The 23,315-nt window shown below is 39.4% G+C and overlaps 1 protein-coding gene and 1 long non-coding RNA gene across 4 annotated transcripts; one reads left to right on the forward strand and one right to left on the reverse strand.

Moving 5' to 3' along the window:
• Positions 1–4,450: 4,450 nt before the first annotated feature.
• On the reverse strand, positions 4,451–15,771 carry LOC137192908 (uncharacterized). Of its 2 annotated transcripts, none has more exons than XR_010930651.1 (4): positions 15,549–15,771; positions 14,702–14,840; positions 5,734–5,782; positions 4,451–5,615 (listed from the first exon to the last, which is right to left on the reverse strand). It is a non-coding gene; the product is annotated as an uncharacterized lncRNA (long non-coding RNA). The 2 variants fall into 2 exon arrangements; XR_010930650.1 differs by lacking the exon at positions 15,549–15,771 and adding an exon at positions 15,125–15,208.
• Positions 15,028–23,191, forward strand: rnaseh2b (ribonuclease H2, subunit B). Of its 2 annotated transcripts, XM_067603954.1 has the most exons (11): positions 15,030–15,455; positions 15,780–15,848; positions 16,772–16,879; positions 18,547–18,623; positions 20,869–20,983; positions 21,071–21,135; positions 21,276–21,381; positions 21,657–21,738; positions 21,837–21,882; positions 22,196–22,273; positions 23,020–23,191. In XM_067603954.1, exons 1-11 carry the CDS (start codon positions 15,392–15,394, stop codon positions 23,128–23,130), a joined length of 921 nt encoding a protein of 306 aa, XP_067460055.1. In that variant the 5' UTR covers positions 15,030–15,391; the 3' UTR covers positions 23,131–23,191. The 2 variants fall into 2 exon arrangements, with proteins under 2 accessions (XP_067460056.1, XP_067460055.1); XM_067603955.1 differs by lacking the exon at positions 22,196–22,273 and having other exon boundaries at positions 15,028–15,455.
• Positions 23,192–23,315: the final 124 nt, after the last annotated feature.

Below are 23,315 nucleotides of genomic sequence, written 5' to 3' on the forward strand. Positions count from 1 at the left end.
AGCACATAAGGCCCTGTAAAACCACAATGTGTTGTTTTTACAGTTTGATTTTCAAACAGATTCAAGAAATAAGATATAATGTATTAATTAGTGAGCTTTAGAAGTGCTGGTAGGTGGATTTTGTTTGCAGAGCCGGGGTAGCTTTTTCCCACTGTTTCCAGTCTTGATGCTAAGCTAAGCTAACTGGCTAACTGACAAGAAGGCAACTAAGCGTATTGCCAAAATGTCAAACTATTCCTTTAATTAGAGCCCACTGCACACAGTTTTATAGTAAAAGGCATCATCATGCAGCAGTTCACCTTTCTTAACATAGCTTTGCACTAACATCTATTGTAGGGATTTAAGGATATCTTCACAATTACTTGGTGAGAACCTGTGACAAGCAATAATTTTTGCCATGACTAATTTAGTACAAAGATCTTCTCACTCGTGTCTTTCAAGTCTCAGTGCAGCAGAGGCACTCCCACACTCAAACACGCCTGGGCTTTATTGAGCACAGTTGGCACGGTCTGAGCCAATGATGTCATCCTGGTGAATGGGCCAGCAATATGGGGATCAGCAAGTTTCTGAAATGAGAAATGGTAGGGACAGATGTGTAGTAGTAGTTATCTAGTCATTTTGATGAAAAGGTAAAGTCGCAGCATTTTGGTGTGGGTTTTTTTTTTTTTTCCATCTTCTATAGAGAGGACAATGGTGTGCTTTGGGGAATGTGTGCCCACAAAAGCTGGTCTCAAATTACATGTTGCAAGTCTCAAAATATTGAGGCATGGTTGGAGGTTTTCATGTGGTGCTGCTGAAGAGTTTTGATAAGTGGTTTCAGAGTCTGCCAGTGAAATCTGTTGTTTTCAGCTCGGGATTGTACGATAGCATGACGCAGATTATAACCATCAGACTGAGGCAATAACAGACTCACTTTTAGAGGTGTGTGTGCTAAAGTGGGGATGTCATTATCAGCTCTATAACTAGATTGTGAGGTCCGGGGCTTTGGTCATGGAGTTCACCCGTCTGTCCCATGAGTACGGGCCAGGGCCCCCGTCACCTCCACCTGCTCCAGCCTCCCAAGGGGACCAGGGCTAAATTTAGACCAACAAGGAAGCTCGTCTGTGGACACGAAGCGGGATAGAGATCCTCCAGATTGTTGGAAAACTGGAGCCCTCATCTTTGTGCCAAGCATAGGGGGAGAGAATTTACTGCAAAAAAATATGCCTCTTCAAGGCATTAAGCGTACCATTTTAAAACATTGATGTAAAATAAGATAAGATGGTCTTATTACTGCTGACAAATGATAATTTTTTATAGCTTTACCATCTACCAAGCCAGAAACAATTAACGCTGTTATGTTATTTTGCACTGAAAGAGCGCAAAACCTGGTGGCACACACAGTAAATGCAGTGCAGTGTTTGCCAGGCCTTCTTGAGACAACCTTTTAATTTATGTGAATAAAAATAATGTTAATGCATTTATGATGAATAAAGTAAAACAAGTTTCCATGTCATTTAATCTGTTTCTGTTTTTTCTCAAAAAAAGGAAGAATTTTCTAATAGGTAGATGTAATTAAACTTTATCCAATGCAGAATGTTCTGATAAACACTGTAGAGCGACGTTATGTCTTGAAGCAGTCCTCATCTACACTTATTTTGAGAAGTATGAAGACAATATTTTGGGGGGGAAACAGGACTGTAAAAAAAAAAAAACAGGATTGTAAGACTCATTTAGAAGGTGAGGTGAACATTTTTTGCAGCGTTGAGGGGGCTGGACAAGGAGTCCACCCAGAGTGAGATTTGGACCCTAGCCAAAAGCTCACACTCTCTCCCTGCTTCTCTGCACTTCTCAAAATAAAGAGTTGTATTGTGAATACGTGCACACACACACACACACACCCGCTCAGACACACGTGAACCGGTGCGTGTGCACTCCTGCCTTGCATGCACCTGTTGTCCTACATGGAACAGGCAGCTCTCCCTTGAACAGGAGGTAGAGCACTAAGAATTTCCACCTGTGCGTGGGAGGCTTGTGTGTGTATGTGTGCACGCGTGTGTAAGTGACAGATAAAGAGGTGGACAGTAAAAAGAGGGAGGAGAGCGGCAGTGGTGTTTTATTAAGGGATGACTTGAATGAATTTCCCCCTTTTAAATCCACCCTCTCTCACACTCCTCTGCCCTTCAGAACCTCTTTGTCCACCCTTCCAGCCGCCCCCCACCCCTCTCTCCTCCTCCCACCTTTCTCCACCCTGTGGGCCCAAATGTCGCCCCAACATTTGACATGTTTTGGGTCATTTCATCTGATGGGATCTCCTGGGAGGAATTAGCATGTGCAAAAGAAAAGCCCACAGTTTTAAAAGCTCAGTGTTTCCAATTTGCCGCCACATGCTTCAAATTAGCCACGTATTTACTAAGGTCAGGCACTGGGTACAGAGCCTGTGGGGGAGCCTGTGTTCGGGTTTGAGAGAGAGAGACAGGGAGAGAGAGAGAGAGAGAGAGAGAGAGAGAGAGAGAAGGGGAGAGAGAGAGAGAGAGAGGGAGAGAAGCAAGTTAGTTTAATTGCAATCCACTGCTGCCATCATAATACCACAAAATTTTAGCTTAGCCTATCTAAACGAATGCACAGAAGCATGACCGTTTCAACAAATTGTCATCTGAGCACTGTAGAAGTTCAATATAAATCCAGATAATATAGACATCTTTATATTCAGAAAAGCCTGCGCAGAGAAGACATCAGACTCTGCTGAAAGCCTCTTCCTAAACACACATGGCTCTTGTCACACTCAGAAGGAAGGTCCTGTTTTACTTTTTTTTTTCGTAGTGAGGAACCCTGCATATAAACCACAGAAAATTAACACAGTGGCCTACAATACTATTCTTGGCTATTTGAAAGTAGGCTCAATGTGATTATACTTTGAGTCTGATTTAAAGTAGTTTCTTTCCTGGCATGGCAGAATATGAGAGGCCGCCGCCTGGCTTCTGTCAGAAAGGTTTGCAGAAGGTTTACAAGCTTATTATTAGGCGTATTTAGTTCTGAAGATTTGCTTTATTTGTTCTGAGGCCACATGACATCCTTATCGCATCTGTTGTGTGTTTGTCTTGCTCATATCACGACTCAGTCTAGGGTGAGGCTCCTCGAGTTGGTTTTATGCGTGTGCACGTGTGTGTGCTCACCCGTCTGTGTTTGCGCGCAGAAGAGCACAAGCGTGCACACGCTTTAGTGTGTGTGTGTGTGTGTGTGTGTGTGTGTGTGTGTGTGTGTGTCTACAGCCGAGCCTAAAAGCATTTAAGCAGGAATGGAGAGGGTCTGGAATCCTGGGATGACATCATTATCCATGATGTCATTTCTGCAGGGTGACTTTGGCACATGTGATCGTTTGGGTGAGGTCACACTTTCACTTCTAACTCACCGTAATTGACAGCGAAACAGCAGGTCACCATTGCAGATTGAGCAATGTCAAATTTAGCAGCCAATTAGGTAGTCAGAACAAACATTTTTTAAAAATGTGTCATCAATTTATTTATTTAATTTGCCATCAAAAACACAGGATAGATTTTTAGAAAACCCTTTGTCTATGTCCTTTCACCATCAAATAATAAAAAAAAGATCTGGATTTGATATGGTATATCATTATTGATTATATCATAAAGATTTTACTGATTTTACTGATTTACAATGTGCTCTTTCTCTTTTCTTTTGTTCTCCACACAGTCTACTGCTTGCTCACTGTTATTGCATGCAAGTGGAACTGTGAAGTCAAAATTTTCTCCATATGTGTACTCATGTAACAGAAATTGCTGTACTAGCTCGCCAGTTTTTACTATGAGCTTTATAGTATGCCAATAACTTTCACATTAAATGGTTCAGAATTGAAGTTAATTGACACCTACCTATGTTAAAAGCAACTCATCAGTGCATCTCATTATCACTTTGGGTTATTTCTGAATTATGTGGAAAATGTGCATACTATTGCTATTTATATTGAATAAAATCTTTTGATTCTTAACACAGCTCTGGTGTTGTTTATGGGCTGACCCCCACACTCTGATTTCCCCAATAAAGAAGCCAAGTAAAGGATGAATTTTTCCTAAGAAAACAAGGACTGATCTTCTGTCCATTTGAAATTAATATATAGGTAAAAATCTGAAGACTTGGTTTTCAAAATTATCTTTGAAGAAGTAATGTGTTTGATGACGGTGAGTTGTCTGAAAGCACCCAGACAGCACTACCTCATTCAGAATGACTAACAATGAGTCCAACAATAGATGATTGTTTTATCATCAGACTAACTAGCAACCAGAAATCAGCACAACATGTACACTAAAGCTCAGGGATTAGCTTTACAGCATTCTTACGCCATTGTGGATTGCTCAGACCACATAATACTCAATGTGGTAATGAACGAAACCTTTGCTCATTCTGAGAGTTTACAATAAAACTAATCTTATGAGTGTGTCAATAGTACAATGGAAAATGAATAAGACTGATGCAAAAATGAGTAAGGGCATTTATTTAGACAACACCTTTCTTGAGAAGAAGTGCCTCACAATAAGAAAAAAATACAGCAAGGGACATAAAATGAAGACTAAACAAGAGTAAAAACAAAAGAAATAGAAAGAAAGTCTTAGTGCAAGTCTAGACAAGAGGGTCTTGAGCTTCTGTTTAAGGTTGTCCACAGATCTTAAGTCCAAATGTCAGAAGCACAGTCTCCTTCAGTTTTAAGCCTGGAGTGAAGAACAACCAACAAATCTACAAGTGATTACAAGAATTTGATAAGAAAGTGTAAAAAAAAAAATCAAGATTGGTGTCAAATGAGACCTTTTTCGGAGAACCTGAGGCTATATTCACAAAGGATTTTATCTTAACGTTATATGAGTCCTCCTACATGGTGCTAAAAGTTCCTAACCAAGTTTTTCCTCTGACGACATTTTGACAAAGATGCCGAGAGCAACTTTCAGTAAGGAACTGAGAAAACTCCTAAGCTAAGAGAAGTTGTGGGTTTGACCACGTTGCTATGAATGACATGTTTCATGAAAGAACTTAATCACTAAAGTCCACAGTGACTAGTTGGCAAGTGACCGATCTGTATCTGTCAATGTGAGAGAAGGAAAGAAAGAGATAGATGTAATTGGATTGGACTGTTTCAATTTGTTGGTGAGATAATTGGGTCCTCATTAACTTGACCACTATCTAAATGTGCTTTAAAAAAATTTTGTTGTTGTATTTTTCCAAAAAACCACAATGAGGATCATTGCCTGCAGCAGCTGACTGATTATGAGAGGGTTTTACTGACTTGGGAGTCCAAAGGCCTCTAACCTCTAACTTCTCTCAGACTTATAGGAGCTACTTTTAGCATTAAAATGTTTGTGTATTACTCACACAATAAAAACTTAGGACTAAAGTTAGGACTGACACGCTCATTATTTTAAGGAGTTTCTACTTTTTTTAAATATACTTTTAGCCTTAGGATGCTTTGTGAATATGGCACCTGGTCAATAGCTTATCAGCAATATTTTGGACTACTTGTAAGCAGTCCAGTCCATGTTTTGCTGAGGCAGGTGAAGAGGGACAAAATGAAATAAAAGCATCACAGCTCCAGACACAACAGGCCTGAGGTTTGCAATGTTTCTCAGCTGGAAAAAACAGAAACAAACACTTAACATGTTGGTGAAGAGTCAGTGTCTTATCTATAGTGAGACTCAGATTTTTGCATATATACAAACTTCAAAACCTGTTGACTTCGAAACTCACATGGATCCCTCGTGCGTTCTCCCTCGCTCTGGTGCTCTCCAGTCCGTACCTGTAGGTCATTTGCATTAACCCTTTCTTGAGTACATCATTCAGCCAATAACCATCAATTTATCATTGCTCGAACATGTGCACTCTGTCTCTCACAAATGCTGACACACATACACACACACAGGCACACATGGATAGCTCGAGGCAGGCCATCTATTCTCATTAGTACCCTGTTGCAGTCGGCTGACGGTAAACTGAGCGTGTGCCAAAGTCATAAACTTGCACACCCCTCCCGCCATTACCTCATAATTATGATATCACACAAGTGTCTCATAGTTATGACATCACACCGCCAGATTCACAGTCTTGCCTCTTTCGATTACATTACACTTGGCCAGTTTGTGCCAAGACCCTTATCCCTGAAAAGCCAAGGACAAAATGCAGACTGTGAGCCTGGGTCCAGTCAGGAGAGTAATTACCAATTTTACTATTGAGATGAAAGTGTCTCGTTCAGCTATTGTTGTCCAGTCATAAGAGCTTATTGGTGGAAATTAAAGCTCTTGTTCACACTCTAAGATAATGGTGTTGGCAAGTAAAGTAGTCATTGCCTATATGATGGAAATTTGCCAAAACTTTTATGTCACATGAATAATATTTTTATCTTTCCAGTCACGAATGGTGAAGTCAGTGGTCTTACACACTGTCTATCCATTCTTGTCCCTATATAAATATTTGCTGACATACACTATTTCATGCATTACTTAAAAATGATTGTGTTTAAAATGCCAATGGGTTTATTGATTGTGTGCATTGGGTCAAGAAATTCAGCACTGCTCTAATGTGAAGTCCTTCAGAGCACATGAAATCATGACAAGAGTCATTTTAGTTTAGTGGAAAAATGACAGTTCTAAACATAAAAGCATATATCCATCATGGGAACAATTTCACTAAGAGACTGACTAGTTATTTTATGAAGCAGCTGGGTCAATCCATCTTCTGAGGTAAGTTAAAGGCTACACGTTGGGCTCTCAGCCGTCCAGTGTGTGTCACTGCTGCGTAGACACTCCACCTCCCCCCCGCATGAACACCTTTATGTGTTTGCCTCTCATCCAGCATCTGCTTTTCTCTTCAGTAATGATTCTCAGATTATGGAGTGTGATTCAAAAGCAAATCTGCTTATAAACACTCTAACCCTTGTGGTTAAATCATTCAGCATCACTGATAAGAGATGATATACAGTATATGATGACAGTGGTTTGGGGTCAGAATGAAAGCTGTCCTCTATAAAGATGAGATACGCACAAACACATGTACAGGATATCTCTAAATTGAGGAAAATTTATCTGTCTTAAGGGGGAATATAAAATAACCACACATACTGTAACATGCATGCACACAAATACACATGGTAATGGACTGTTCGTTTCCCCAATGTGTCACCCTCCACCTTGCAGATTTATAAGGAATGAACATAATGACTTTGTTCCCAAATGATCCCAGTATGCCTGTGAAAGATCCAGATAATCTTTTAATGGCCTGAGTTGTCGACTGTCTCATTGCGCAGCTCATAAATCTATGAGTGGAGAAAGCGCCCCTCAGCAACTCTTGGTCCCCTTGACTATTTTGTGTCTGAAACTGGATCCCTTCAAAGTAAAATGGGAGACATGTTGGTGTATGGGAAGCAGTGGGTTGTTACTTTCTCCAAGAGATTCACTGATTTCTGGAATTTCCAGTGGCAGAGTGGTAGGCAGGTGAAACGGTTGATATAAAGGTACTGAAAGCCAAAGGTGTCTGCTCAATTTTTGATATGCAAGTTTTAGAAAAAAATATGTTTTTCTCTCAATATATTTGTAAAAGACAGACTTTTGGAAAAAAAAGTAAGCTATATTTTGTAAAATTGGAGCTGTATGTTTTCCTATATAGCTGCTTCTTCTCATCTTGTAAACATGAAGGCAACAGAATCCACTTTGCTCCACAATTTTGTTATAGTGAAGTCAAATTAATTTCATTTATATAGCTCAAAATCACAATTTTTACAAGAGGGTCAACTTGGACAAGGAAAAACTCAACAAAAGCATTTAAAAAAAGGGACGTCAGGAGGAGTAACAGAGCAGAAATCCCTCTTTGAGGACACGTGTAATTGGTGTCGTATGTAGACAGCAGTAGCCGTAGTAGATTTATATAATATGGAGACACAAAGTGACAACACTGAGTGAATAATTTACATAACATGTAATTTTAATGAAGTGAGCCACTGTGGCCACAAGTGACATTAACATGATAACGGTAAACGCTTGAACGTAGTATAGCACAAATAGAGAAGAGCCATCAAGTCAGCACACTGACTAAGTATCTACACTTTAGTCAACATTAACCACCATAAGCTTGTGGTCATACCAGAACAAGTAAGGCTGTAGGAGCAAAACCACTGAGTGTATTGAAATGAGCAAGGGTGCTTTTTGTTTCTTATGAGTTCAACTTTTCATTTGTATGACGGTGGAGTTGTTATTTCTTCTTTGAAAAGATACACAGGCTTGATATAAAGTTTAAGTAAACATGTAAAGATGTTTGGATTGAAGACTGCAGATCAGAGAGGTTACCAAGCAACCTCCAGAGTTGATAGGACCAGTGGTGGAAAACAGATAAATACATGCACTCAAGTACTGTACTTCAGTATAATTTTGAGGTACTTGTCTTGAGTATTTCCATTTTATGGTACTTTACACTCTTACTCCAATACGTTTCTAGAGGAAAATATCTTACTTTTTACTCCATTTATGTGACAGCAAAGTTACTTTCCAGATTAAGATTTTAGATTAAAAAACATATGAAAAGATCATGAAATACAATATATTATTAAAGATAAGCCAATGATTCCCAACCTTTTTAGCTTGTGACCCTTTATTACAGTGTCTGGTTGGGTCTCCTTGTCATGTTTCAGATGTCTGAGTTGTTAACAGCTCCACCAAAGAGTGATTTCTCCTCTAAACTTCACTTGGATCATTCAAACAGTTATCATCACACACAAACCATTAGAGAAAAGTCCAAAAAATGGAGACAGATTTTTGTAGTAGAACTTTGTTTTTTCCTCTTTCCTACCATCTCACGACTCATAAATTTCTCTTGTGACCCTCTGGAGGTGGCTGACTCGTAGGTTGAGAATCTAAACTAGCTGTATGAAGTGGTTAAAATTAGCTCCACCTCAACCAGCCTCAACAGTGAAATGTTGCTTACACATTGACGCATCAGTGTTAAAAAATCTAATAATGTCATATATAAAAATATATCAGCCACAGGGGACGTTTAATTTTGATACATTAAGTACATTTTGTGTCTGAACTTTCTGACTTTTATTTGTAGAACTTACTTGTTGTACTGGTGCTTTTACTTAAGTATAGGATCTAAATACTTCTTCCAAAACTGGGTAGACCCTGGATCAACTTTCTCTGCATCAGGAAATTTCCATTCTTTAAAATGACTGTTTATTAACGGTACATCTAGTATCAAGCACGATAGCCATCAAACATCAACACTACTTGGAGTTTATAAGTTACGGTTCTGTAAAAACGACTATCAAACCAAAATAATATCAAACTGAGACATGCTGAAACAGTAAATACAGCACACATACTCAGAAGTTATGCTAACTCCCTAACAGGGGTTCTGGTGCATATCTCCTGTCCTGACCCAACCTTAGAGAGTAGAGGCGAAGAGAAGTGCCCTGGAATTCTGGGGTCTCATAAATAAACAAATAAACACATTTCATACACAGAGTACTTATTCTAATTACAGCCCTGGACATGTGCTGAGCAGTCTCTAATTTCTCTCTGAGCAGAGAGACTTGCGGAGCCGTCTGCGGCAGACCAGCAGTCGGCAGATGTAATTACCACATCGTCTCTGGTCCCTGGTACACTGAGAGAGCGGGAGACAGTGAGGGAGAGAGAGAGAGAGATGGAGAGAGGGACAGGGAGAGAGAGATTGATCCTAGTAAACAATAATTAGGGTTGGGGATGGTGTATTGTGGGACGTCTACTCGGCGGGACAGAGTAAAGAGACGGAAGGAAAAGGGAGAGAGGAGACAGGCAGGGATCATGGGCAGATGAAAGCCTCTGGGACAGGCAGCCCCCCTGACTGCCTGAAAGCTGATATTTTTATCAGACCCTGTTTAGAGCCCACATCACTGATCCATGTAGGGATACATAACAATTATTTTCAAGATCAATTAATCTGCCAATTATTTTCTTGATTCATCAGTGTATAAAATGTCATGAAATAATTAAAAATGTCCATCAAAATCTACCAGAGGTCAAGGTGACATCATCAAATTGCTTGTTTTGTCCAACCAACAGTCTAAATCTGATGTATTAAAGTTAAACTGATACAAAACAGAAAAAAGGTGCAAATGCTCACATTTGAAAAGCCGTAACTAGTGAATATTTGTTGGTTTTTTTGCTTGAGAAATGAAATCAATCGCCAAAATATTTGGCAATTAATATTCTATCAACCAATTTATTAATCAACTAATTATTTCAGCACTAGTTCTATAATTAATAAACTTTGAACAGTGCAAGACAAATGTGAAACATACAAAATGAAGAGATAACCAAAGTCTTGGCAACCTGCTATAAAGTGTTTTGCACAATGGCTTATAGAAGTCTTATAGTACAATGTTCCATTCAGTTTTAAGTAATTAACACCACATCAATGGTACCCCATGGAGTAATATTTACATTTAGTTTTTCTCACCAAAAAGTATTGTGTGTATTACTAAGGCCGCACAAACATGCTGAATGCATTTTCTTCTTCATAAACACCTCGCAAGGCAGATGTTTTTATAACTTTTGCATTATTTACAACCATGTTTGCTTGCCTGCAGGCTTCCTCTTCTGTGAATTTTGCTGGCGTATTGCTGCTCTTCTTGGCACATTACCGCCACCTGTTGATCAGTGGAATAGTTTGAAACCATTGGCAGAAATGCGTATCGCATTGTGCTGTATCGTATCGTATCCTATTGTATATTATAGTATCGTATCGTCTTGCATTGTATCGCATCAAGATGAAAAACAAAACAGGAAGACACTGATTAGAACATTGCTCCACAGTGTTACTAGTGGTCAAAATCCCGTCAGGGTACCTTTATCTTGACAGGGTTGATGCCTAGGTGCAAGACTATAGCTATATTACTACACAAAGTGGGAAACAGACCCTCAGGCTTGTGGTCTACTGTGTAGATATTGAATGTATCAATTTGATCAATAGTATTTTTGTTTTGGTAAAGTACACCAGAAAATGGACAGCGTCACTCTACCATTGCAACCCACATCGTGGTCAGAGGTGGGATTACATCTGTAGTGTTAATGACTTGAAAAAGTTTAAGAGACTTAAGCTCTACTGTGAACGAAACTTAATATGTATGTTCAAGACTTACTGCAGGATGTTTCAGACACATTTTGAATGGGCACAGCAGTACATCTAACTAAAAAGCAAGGAATCTCTGTCTGTCTGTCTGTCTGTATGTTTGTCCCTCGCATATCTGGAGAACCGTTCATCCAATCTACTTCACACTCGTCAGGTGTATTGCTGGGCAGCCAAGGACGTGCAGTGTTGAATTTGGTGCAATTTGGACCATATTAATGAATATTAATAAACTTTGAATAAATAAGCGAACAGCATACTGCTCAGCTCCATCTCTGAGTGCAGCGGAGGTTGTTTGGCAGCGGGGCTTCTGGGCTCTGACTCGACTTCACACTTGGCAGGTGTACTGCTGAGGGCCAAAGGAAGTGCAGTGTCGAGTGTGAAGTTTGGACACATGACACGTTTAATAAACTTTGAATAAACAAGCGAACAGCGAGCTGCTCAGCTCAGTGTCTGAGTGCAGCAGGGACTGTTTGATACAAACACCATCACATCACAGCAGGGTGGGGCTTCTGGGCTCTGACTTGCTGAGCCATGCGCACTGCTCAGTTAAAATGCCCAAGAGAGAAGAAGGACTGCATAAAGGAGAAAAAAACAGAGGTTGAGGCAGTAAAACTAACCAATAGGAGCACAGACATGTTTGATTGGCAGCAGAATCAACCAGTGGAAGGCTGTAAACTGCTTCTACGGTTCAACCTCAGTTTAGTCTCACTGGTGAAGTTTCTGTCTGGATTTAAACCATTTGATTTATTAATTCCTTATCTTTTTAATTGATACATTTGTCAATTCATACATACATATGTAGTTCTCGAGAAATAATAAACATTTGGCCCGTTCCGAACAGGCACGTTTTGAATGGGCACTGCACTAGTGTGTCCAAATGTAATGTAATATTTTAAGACCTTTTATTATTTCAGTTTATAGTGTGCTTACATGATGCCTATTTCTAAATATATTTGTACATATATATATAATTACCACAAATTAATGACACACAGCAAACTTGGGGCAGGTAGTATTCAAGTCTAGGAGTAGTGGTTAGTGAATGAGTGTACTTGATAGGTAATTCAAGGCAAAAGGATACATTGAATACACAATGCACGCAGGGTGGGAAGAATAAGGGTTCAAAAGGTTCACATGATTCATGCTTCGAGGCCACCTAGTAGGTTAATCTGGCCCTCGTTAGGTGGTTTAAACTTCATACTTCATAAGCTTGTTCAATATTCATGTATATTTTGTCTATGTTTCACAAATTTAAACACTAGCTTGTCAAGCACTAAAGTGACGTATAATAGAAAATACTTTTATTTTGGCAAAAATGTATAAATCTCTCCAAATTTTCAAAATTCAAAGGTCTACGTCAAGCACACAACAGTTGATGTTCAAGCACTCACATCATTCGCTGCACTCACGTAGAGGGGAAATACCATTCAACCAGAGGCCTCACACAGAGCAACTGATGCTGGGAATAAGGAGTCACCATCTTGTGGGGTGGGGGGGGAAGAGGAATTAGACTTTACGGGAAAGCATATCTCCCTAGTGAGAGGACTGGCGAAAAACATTATGTGTGTGTATGTGTATGTGTGTATGTGTGTGTGTGTGTGTGTGTGCGCATGAGGCAAGAGCGCTACAACTCAGATTTTACAAACATGCACGAGGGAATAGCTTTTCGGTGATTTTTGCATTCCCGACATTCCTTCCTGTGAGTTTCCAGTCAGCTTGAGGCTCACTGTTCCAAAGCTCTGACATCACAAGGGGGTTCCACTCTGCCTTCCACATTCTGCCTCACAATCCCACCCATATTTGGAAGTGAGAGGAAGGGAATCCCAGATGATGACTCAAAGGCTTCTGCTGCCAAGGGGAATTCTCTCCACATCTGTTTTTATGTGCGTGTGTGTGTGTGTGTGTGTGTGTGTGTGTGTGTGTGTATGTCTATTATGAGTGCATCAATGTGTACATTATCTCCTTGAACTGAAGATGGAGTTTACATCTGTAGGGAATTCCAAATGGTAATGTGGCTTTTTGCAGCTGTGTGAAATAACAGCCTGTGTCTGTGTCTGTACTGAAAAAGTGGCACCCTAAGTGACGTTGTCTTTCTATTTATAACCTGCTTCTCTTGGCAGTAATGACAGTAAAAAAATGCACTGTGGTGAATATGTATGCTCTTGATATCAGCTCTTTTCACCTCTTACTCCATAAATTCCGAAGACAGGCGATGAAGAGGGTAAAAATACACCCTTGCTAATGCACAGCACATGGTGGTGACATGACAGCTTGGGGCTGAGTCGATATGTAAGCTGTAACCAGTCACCCTGCATTGGACCACCACAAATGAGGCCACAGAGATAGATAGGACCATGGGTTGCTCAATGTGCTCAGCAGAGTGTGACCAACAGTCTACCGCCTGCTGGCTGCAATAAAGCCTTATACCTCCACAGACGAGTTTATTGGAATATTTTTAACAAGAAATAGCAAGCTCTGAAGCACATTAGAAAGGGAAGAAGGAAGTAGAGCTTGAGGGGGAGAAAGAAAGAACAGACATGGTTTTAGTTGTGTTGAAATTCTCTTTGTTGCAGTATGATTGATGCGAATTGTTGAGTTGGGTTTCGGAGAGCATGGAGGGGTCTCGAACTCCGGGTCTACAAGGCCATATCGAGGCCTAAATTTAGACCCACTTTGTTCCCGTCTGCATGCTGGTGACAGAGGACTCGGCTCTCTAGGGTTGTCTGTGGTCCAGTGTATCAGAAAGGCCGCTGTTGTTCTCCTGGCAGTCAGACACACAGACGTTCCCTCAAGCAGCCCAAAAAGAAAGAAAGCTTTCATGGAATATTCTGTTTAGCTGCGCAGACTGTTGTGTATGATACTCCCGGGACCCATAAAACAAGTAATTCACCGACAATATCTCACCCACGCTCTCTTTGCCACAGACTACAGCAACATAAATCTAACTGATTTCAAGGAGGAATTGAGACAGTGTTCAAAGTGTTCAGAGCATGTGTAGCTCAAATCAGCAAATGGGCCTGTATGGCAACATTATCTTTGAACTGACTGAAAAAAAAAGGCCACAAAAACTGAAAACCAGCGAGAGAGGTGACATCAAAATGAGCATGTCAGAGAAACACAAAGCAATAAGTCACCCAGTGTAGACTCTAATTTTCCTCTACATCATGCTGCTCTCCACAGGCACACTGTATGGCTATGTTTAAAAAGCTCAGTCACCCGGTACACAAATCCTTCCCTTCATCATTACCAAAAACAAGCTAATTAAAAACCTGTTAATAGGCTGAGCTGTGGGTGTTTTTAGAAGAGAGGAAAATAAACAGCACCAAAATAAAAAAAAAAAACATAAACATATCAGAGGGACCCCTGGATGGTTAAACAAATTGATGACACAGCTATAGTCATTAATAGGGATGGAAACACACACACACACACACACACACACAAACACACACACACACACACACATCCTACACATCCGCACTCGAGCATGCACAGAGACACATAAACAGTGCAGGAGGAGGAAAAAAAACAAGTGACTCACTGAAAACCAACTGGGACTCACAGTGTCATATCCTGAGAGAGAGCGAGAGATGCCCTCCTCTTACAAGGACAGATGGATCCCCCAATCTGTTGTGTGCCAGTTTGCCAAAGGATAACTGGTCACCATATATCCTGCACCTGAGAGAAGACCTTTTGGCTCTCTGTGAAGACCAAAGCATATTTAAGAAATATCAGCTAAGTAACTGGGAGATTAACTGTGCAGTACAAATCCAAATGCCACCATGCACTGTAATTTTTGATCAAAGTCCTTTGTTGACCTCTAGTGGCCGTACTGAGGAACTGCATGTGGGCATGACGTCATATCGGGCCGTACCATTACATTACAAACAGTGTAAACAGAGTAAAGTACAAGTCTAACGCAGTGTATTTTTCGCAACTTCATCAGCTTGTTTCGATGATAAAACGCTAACTTAATTATACAAACCCTTTTAGTATTACTAGTTTTAAAAAACTGGACAGAAATGAGGTGACGGAGCAGTTATGAGTGTCGGAGTTTCTCCTGCGTGAGAAACCGCAGGAAGTGCAGAGAAGGAGAGAGGCGCCTTTTCTGAGCTCATGTTGTCAGGCAAGAGCAGCTAGCCATTCATGTTCAGTTGGCCAACGCTGTTTGTAGCCTAAATAGGTATTAACTTATATCAATAACACAGCGTGGCACAACAGAAATTCAGTCTGTAAAGTCTAATAATACAACATGGCTGAAAAGAAGAAGCGAACGCCTAATGTACAAAATGACAGTTGGGTTGTCATAGCTGCAGGTACGTCACAAGTCATGCCCGAGCTAAGCTAGCTTTCTGCATTATGTTTGTTTTGACCAGGAAACATTAGCAAAGTTTCATAGCGCTTCTTACATTTATCATCACCGACTTTGACTTGAGATGCAGTTGCTAGCATGCCACTATTATTAGCTACACATCAGCGTGTTACTACAAGTTATTAACTTTGTTTTGAGTTAGAGTTGCCTTTGTTCTTGCTTTGTGCATGCAGCTGCACACTGATCATCTTCCACACAGTGTAAACAGTGATGTTTTGTCAGATTGCACCTGCAGCTGTTCATGTATCTTTTGTTTGGGTGTCCACAGACTCTGTCATCGACACACAGAAGCATGACAGCGACCCAGCTTTTGTGAGACTGAGGAATCCCTCCACAGGTCTAACTTTTATTATTATGTATTTATCTAGGTATGCAGTTAACAGATATTTTCATTATTTGCTTTATTAACTGCCAGAAAATAGTGAAAAATGTCTCAAGTTTCCAGAACTAGGTGATGTTTTGAGATTGCCTGTTTTTTTCTCTCCAACCAACAGTCCAAAACCCAAAAACATTAAATTTACTATCATAGAAGATTATGGAAATCAGTGAATGTTCACACTTGAGAAATTGAAACCAGGGAAATTGAGATGTTTCTGTTTCATAAAGGATGATTAATCAGTGATCAAAATTGATGCATTTCTTCTGTCGGTTGGCCAACTGATTAATCAACTGATAGTTTCAGCTGTTCATTGATCTTTTAAACTGTTTCCCCAAATTACTGCTTTTGAGATCCAAAACCTTGTCATGCAGCATGACGCAGCAATGTACAACATTTGTGATTAATAAATAAGTCTGTTGACAGAAATGAATCGTTAATAATAATGTAGATAATTATTAAGAAAAATATCAATTATTTGCTGGTTCCAGCTTCTCAAATTTAAAAATATGATTGTTTTCCCTGTTTTTATATAATTACAACTCATTTATTTGGGTTTTGGATTGTTTATAATACAAGGCCTCAGCAATTTGATGATGTAACCCTGGTCTCTCAGAACTTTTTCACAATTTCAGGCATTTTTATAGACTGGACCTGGGATTAATTGATTAAATTATGAAAATAATCAATAGTTGCAGGCCTAACAACATTGTATTAACATTATGACAATATGTGATAAACAGTCACATAAAAAACAAGTAAACGTCTTCAGAAGAGCCTGCTGTTATTTTTGATTCTTCACAGAAATCTAATGCTGTATCTTGTGAGCTGCTTGTGCAGACGTGGTAGTGAAAGTAATTCTGTTCCTCATTTTGTCACTGCAGATGCAGCATCTCTGTACATGCTGGGAAGTGGTGATGTGCAGCTTTATGAGGTCAAAGCATTTGAAGAAGATTTCCACTCCTGGTTTGTTGGACAGACTGTACAGAGAGGTTGGTGTCATCACTCATTACTGTGTTACTCTACAGCAGTGGTTCCCAAACGGTTTTTAGACCACAGCAACCCTTCAAAGGATTTTTTTTGTCATGGCACCCCGAGTACCCAACCCCCAAAATAACTTACATAGCCTATATGTACACAGAAGCTTATTGGGTTTAACAATGTCATATTATATTATAATAAATTCTATTATATTAGCCTATATTATGTTGATATTATGTTACATTATATACATGCTCAATCACCCAATAACAATAATAATGAGTTAATATGTTAAATGTATTTCTTTCATTTTCTTCAGTTAAAATGAGCCGATATTTCAAATGTACAAGGAAAAACAAACAAACAAACAAAACACAAAAACGGTTGCAGGCATTTTAATGGGACATGTGAGCTGTTGATCTTGAGAGAAAACAACCTGCAGGTCTGACTCCACTGACAGGACGTCTCTTGTTTACCAGCGATGAGAGAGCCACATAACACAAATATGACTTTGGGAACATGCAATACCACAGTGAATGTGGATGTATGACGATGGATATCCGTCTTCTGCAAACAGCCAAAACTTGTCCGTTAAGCCATTAGCTGAGCAGTTTTGTCAGTTGGCTCAGATTCAGTCGTCTCTGTGTTGAGAGCTGAGATGTTTCAGCATTTATTTGAACTGTTTACTGTCTCAAATCTTTCCACTGCTGCTCTGACACTCGCTTTTTTTCTGACTGCTGAGTTCCTGCAAAACTCCCGAGCCGGAAAGTGTGTTGTGTTACTATGACAACCGGCAACAGTGAGTTAGTTGCGGCCTCCTGCATATTAAACAGTTTTTAAGAGAGATTTTAATGTGGTTATTTTGATATTTATTGCGTATTTTGATATGTTTGAGAACATAACATAAAAAGTGGTTAATGTAAATGTTGCTGTTATTAAAAACACACAGTAGATGAACAATGATATGATAATAATAATAATAACTTTATTTGTATAGCAGTATTTCATACAAAATGCAGCTCAAAGTGCTTCACATTAAAGAGATAAAAAGCAAAAGAGAGACATTAAATGTCATTAGATGACATTATATGATTAACCTTGTGGCAACCCCACTGTGGGAACCACTGCTCTACAGCATCTTTATCGAAACTTTATCATAAACAGTGCTGCATAAGTGGTTCATATTACGTCCAGTTCCCATCAGCAGTTTTTATCAGCTGTAAAAGAGCTTATGCAATCAACACTTTGCTATGTGAGCTTTCATAGCAGCTTATGATGCTAATAGAGCTTCAAATAGGCCAAATCATCCTTGCTGAAACCACAGGTCCACTGCACATAAAAGTATTTAACTTCTCCAGAGGAACATTCTCCATATATATACATTCATATATCATGACAGTGTTTTCCAATTAAAGACAAACAGTGTTGACAAAAAGGAAAAGCTGTCACAAGTTGAATCTAACCAAGGTACATGTACATGAGAGGGTTAATATTCTGCAAACTGGCATCTCTATCAATCTGATATGACCAGGCTATGTAACAGTGTTTGAAATGTCAGCATTTATAATGATATCTGTGCATGTAAATATTCATAGATGATGGAAGGTTATTTAAATTGTGGTCTTGGCTAAAACGTTTACCATGTGTTAATCAACTAGTTGTCTCGTTTTTTTAACAGATGGGAGGCTTCTCTTTGTCACACCAATGGATCCTCTCTATCTTATTTTGCCTTATTTGATTAAATCTGGCAAAGAGGTAAGAAAAAGAAATCTGTTCATCTCACAGCTGTCGTTCCAGTTATGTTGATGATTATTGTGGTGTAACTGTGGTGTAACTCCTCTGCAACTCTGCCACAGCGAAGGGTGTAATTCCCGCTGAAGGCTGATGGTTTTTTTCCTAGTCTACCTATCAAACTTATATTAAGCATGAATATGTTTAAACTTATAGTTAAGCTGGAGAAGTAGCAAGACTTGCTGTGTTATACAGATATGAAATAAGACTTCTTACAACACCAATACTGTGAAGCATACACGATACATTGTATGTGGTCTATTTAGCGCTCATGGAGAGAAAAATGTTAAAATGACACATTGTATTGGAACTATTTCATTACCAAAATTCCTAGAAACAGCATTTGCAACATGTAACAACGTGTATAGTGTATTAAAAAACTGAGACACCCCTGTGCAATATCACTAGAATGTTAAATGATTCAACATTTTATCATCTTACAATAACTGTAGTATTTTAGGGTGGAGTGAAGGGTATTTGATCTTATTTATAGTTAAAAACAAACAGGTTAGATAGACTAAATTGAAAATACAGACTTCAAAGTACAACCTCAATGCTACACAAGTGATAACACCTGTGACCACTGAAAGAAAAATGATTACATCTGGGACTTCCAGTTAAGACTAATTTCCTGAACAAGGTTATAAAAGGACCTGTGAACACCACAACTCTCAGTTTTGGCCTGGGTTGTGTCTAATGCAACATGGCTCCAACATGGTAAGGAATTGCCTGAACAAGTAAGAAGCCAGATTGTGAGACTTCATGAAGATGGGAGAGGGTACAAGATCATCAGTAGGCTACTGAATAGAAGCCAAAACACAGTTGCAGCAGTGGTTAGGAGGTACAGGAGGTTCCAAACCACCAGTAACAGAAGGCGCAGTGGCCTTCCTTGAAAAATCATCATATGCACAATTAGCTATTTACGCAACCTTGCATTGAAAAACAGACGGGCAAGTGCTTCTGACTTGGCACAAAGATTATCGAAATTGGTGTTTCAGTGACTGTTCAGACAGAGTGAAGGACATGAAGTCAACCTGGATGACATCCAAGAAGAAAACCATTGCTCAAAAAATGGCACAAAACTACAAGAATAAACTTTGTCAAAGAAATAGAAAAGAAGCCTGATGAATATTGGCAGCACATTCTTTGGTCAGATGAAACCAAAATAAATAAGTTTGGCATGGACCTGACAAAGACTACCACATTGACTGCATAGTGCCGAACATGAAACATAGAGGCAGGAGTGTGCTGATATGGGGCTGCATAGTGTAAAAGGTGTAGGGGAGATCACATTTATAGATGGCGCTATGAATGCAAGATTGTATACCCAAATACTGAATGAAAAGATGACTCCCAGTCTCAAGAAGGTTGGCAGGAGAGGAATTTTCCAACATGACAATGATCCCAAACACACTGCAAAAACCACAGCAGAAGAAAAAAGTGAAACTATGACCTGGCCAAGTACAGTATGTCCCCTGACTTCAATCCAACAGAATACTTTAGGAGTATTTTAAAGTGGAAAGTAGAGTAACAAAACCCCTCCAGCAAAGAGCAGCTGAAAAGAATTATCTGTGAAGAATGGCAGAACATCTCTCCGCAGATTTGTGCAAGACTGGTATCATCCCTGCCCAGGAGGATCTAATCTGTCAGAAATAAAGGCAGGCATACAAAATATAGAAAAATAAAAGAATGGAGTCTCACTAATGAAGGGTGTGCCGACTTTTGTCACAGTTCATTCTTAAATATGGACTTTTGATTATAGTTTAATTAGTCAAACACCGTTTTTTTAAAAGAAATGTTAGTGATATTGACCAGGGGTGTATTCAGTTTTCTTAAATACTGTATGTAAGACTCCTTTTGAAGGTGTCTCAGAAGTGTAGTGACTGTACCAGAATGATTGACTGTTCCTTTAATGATAACACCACACACCTGCAGCCCATATTTCCCCCTCCCTGTTAGCTTGTTGTAATATTTTTGATCACTTTGTGGTCTATAAGGAGACAGTAAAGCTATTTTGTGGAGGCAGTGCTTCCTCACAAATAAAAATTAGAAAGGTAGTAGTCTCAGCAATATCATGTCTCTACTATAACCTGAATAGTACATCAGAGGCTGTAAATAAGACTTTAACCCTTTCCGTTTCCTAACTTACACCTCACACATGAAACATACAGTCTCAGCTTTAATTATTTTGATGTCATTTGCTGCTCAGGGGAAGTTCCAGCCTGTGGATCAAGTGATGATGGATGAAGAGTTCCCAGCTTGCTCAAGGCTGCTGAGCTGCACACGTTCACTGGCCTCCATGCACCACATTGCTGAGGAAAAAGGTCCAAGTTTATTCATGAAGCTAGTATCACACGATGAGAAAGGTTATGTTGGTTGCTTTATTTAAATGCCTGGTGTCATACTTCCAGAGGTGGGAAGCCTGAAGTTTCATCGATACAGTCAAGAGAAGACGATGGATTGGTTAAAGAAAAAGGTACTCTAAAGTATTCATCGTCACCATTTAATGGAATTCAAACATCTCTACATTTGAGCTGTAATATCCCAAAATATGTGAAAACAGTGCACTCATATCAAATGCATCCTTGTTTTTATGATTTTTCTGTTTTGGTGTAGGTGGAGAGGACAGTCACTGCCCTCAAGAAGAGAAATATCTCTGTGGGAGAAGGAGTGAAATCCTCAACATACGTCAGAGTGAAGTCAGAGTCAGACGCAAATGAAGGCATGTTGCTTCAACTTTAGGCAGCTTCACTGTTATAACTACCCAAAATTCCAGTGTCAGCTTTCTATGAAAAGAGAAATTATTTTATTTGGGCCCCATTTGTATTTTTTTCCACCTTAGTTCTTGCAGCACATAGGATATTGACCAATAGATGGCAGTAATAGTGCATGATTTCCATCATAAAACACTGAAACAACATTTCACCATCTTTCATTTTCATATCACTCAACCTCAAACTATATGATCACTGTCATTTTCTTATCTCCATGATACAGAGGACTACCTACGCTATGCCCATGGTCTGATATCAGAGTATATCAGCGAAGACCTGAGCAAAGCTCTCCTCAAACACTTGCAGTATGTTCAGATATTTAACACTTTGATATTATAATCATTATTAGTGCTAAGTTATGGTGAGGATGCATTTCAACCATGCCTTTTATTCTCCTCCACAGGTTACCAGAGCTCACAAGCCCAAAGGAGACAGAGCCACCTACTAAGGTATGTTGGTGTCTGCCTTAGACGTGAGTAGAGTCGGTGTGGCATATTGTCTCATTTCTGTTGTCGAAACCACTGTGCACATTTTCTGTAGTCCTCCACCTCTGTTGTTGTTGCAGTTGCATGTGTTGATTGACTTTTACATTGGGGGAAAACAAATCACTGCTTGTGTGTTTCTAACATCAGTTATGATTTAAGAGCTTTTTTATTTACAGTGCGAGGTCATTGAAACTAGTAGTAGTGTGTTTCTGTGGTTAAAAACAAAACTTTGGTGCTCTTGGTCATGAAAAGCATTTCTTACTTCCTCGTTTGGCAGAAGCGGAAACTTTCAGACAATCCGGTGGAAGCTGGAGAGGACTACACCAAATTCAACAGTGCAGACTTTGCGCGGAAAGTGAGTGTATACAGAGCAGTCTGCCTGAATAGACTAAACAGTTATAGGAGGATGCTCAGAAATGATAAAATCATCATTTGTTTTGATTATATCAGATTAACTAAATTGATCATTTGTTTGTTTTCATTGCTGGAATCATTTTTTAAGACCTATAGTGATTGTTAGTGTAGTTCATGTTTGTTTACCGCTTTCTTTCTTTAAAGGACCAGTGTGTAGGATTTAGTGGCATCTAGCAGTGTGGTTGCAGATTGCAACCAACTGAATTCTCCTCCCCCTCCGAGCATGTAGGAGAACCTATGGTGGCTGTGAAAGTCGCGAAAAACGCGAAAGGTCCTCTCTAGAGCCAGTGTTTGGTTTGTCCATTCTGGGCTACTGTAGAAGCATGGCAGCGCAATATTGCGGGCTCCGTGGAAGAGGACCCGCCCCCTATGTAGATATAAAGGGCTCATTCTAAGGTAACGAAAACACAACTCTTATTTTCAGGTGATTATACACTAATTAAACATACTTATGAATATTGTATTCTATTTCTGCCAAGTCTGTTCAGCTAGATGCCACTAAATTCTACACACTGCACCTTTAAGCTTTGTCTCTAAAGTACACACACAAGTCAAGGGGCCTTACCTTGAGAAAACATGTTTTTTTCTGTTTGAATTGAAGGTCAAGATATGTAATGAATTCCCTTCTATCTCTGTGCAATGTCGGTGAGTTATATTGATTTATTTACTTTTTGCCCCTCACTCCAGCCACCCAAGAAGATGACTGCTGCTCAGAAAAGTCTGGCTAAAGTGGACAAGACTGGCATGAAGCCTATGTCATCCTTCTTCAGCCCCAAGGTCAAAGCAGAAAAGAAATGAATGTTGTACAGTTTATGGTTTTGTATACTACACCTTTGTAATAAAGAAAAGAAAATGACAATTTGACAATATTTTCATTTAAAATAGTTTGAATGAGATCAGTTTCATTAATTTGATTTTTCAGTGCTGTGAGCACCACAAAAAAATCCATTAATCCCCCGTTGTGTCTTGGATATCTGAAAACC

This window comes from Thunnus thynnus, chromosome 11 (assembly GCF_963924715.1).
Source record: "Thunnus thynnus chromosome 11, fThuThy2.1, whole genome shotgun sequence".
Lineage (NCBI taxonomy): Eukaryota > Metazoa > Chordata > Actinopteri > Scombriformes > Scombridae > Thunnus > Thunnus thynnus.

Excerpts from the sequence above, each read along its gene's own strand:
- rnaseh2b (XM_067603954.1), top strand. The coding sequence starts at position 15,392 with ATGGCTGAAAAGAAGAAGCGAACGCCTAATGTACAAAATGACAGTTGG. Across the intron at positions 15,849-16,771 it reads ACTGAGGAATCCCTCCACAG|ATGCAGCATCTCTGTACATG; the intron begins GTCTAACTTTTA and ends TTGTCACTGCAG. Across the intron at positions 22,274-23,019 it reads GTGCAGACTTTGCGCGGAAA|CCACCCAAGAAGATGACTGC; the intron begins GTGAGTGTATAC and ends CCCTCACTCCAG.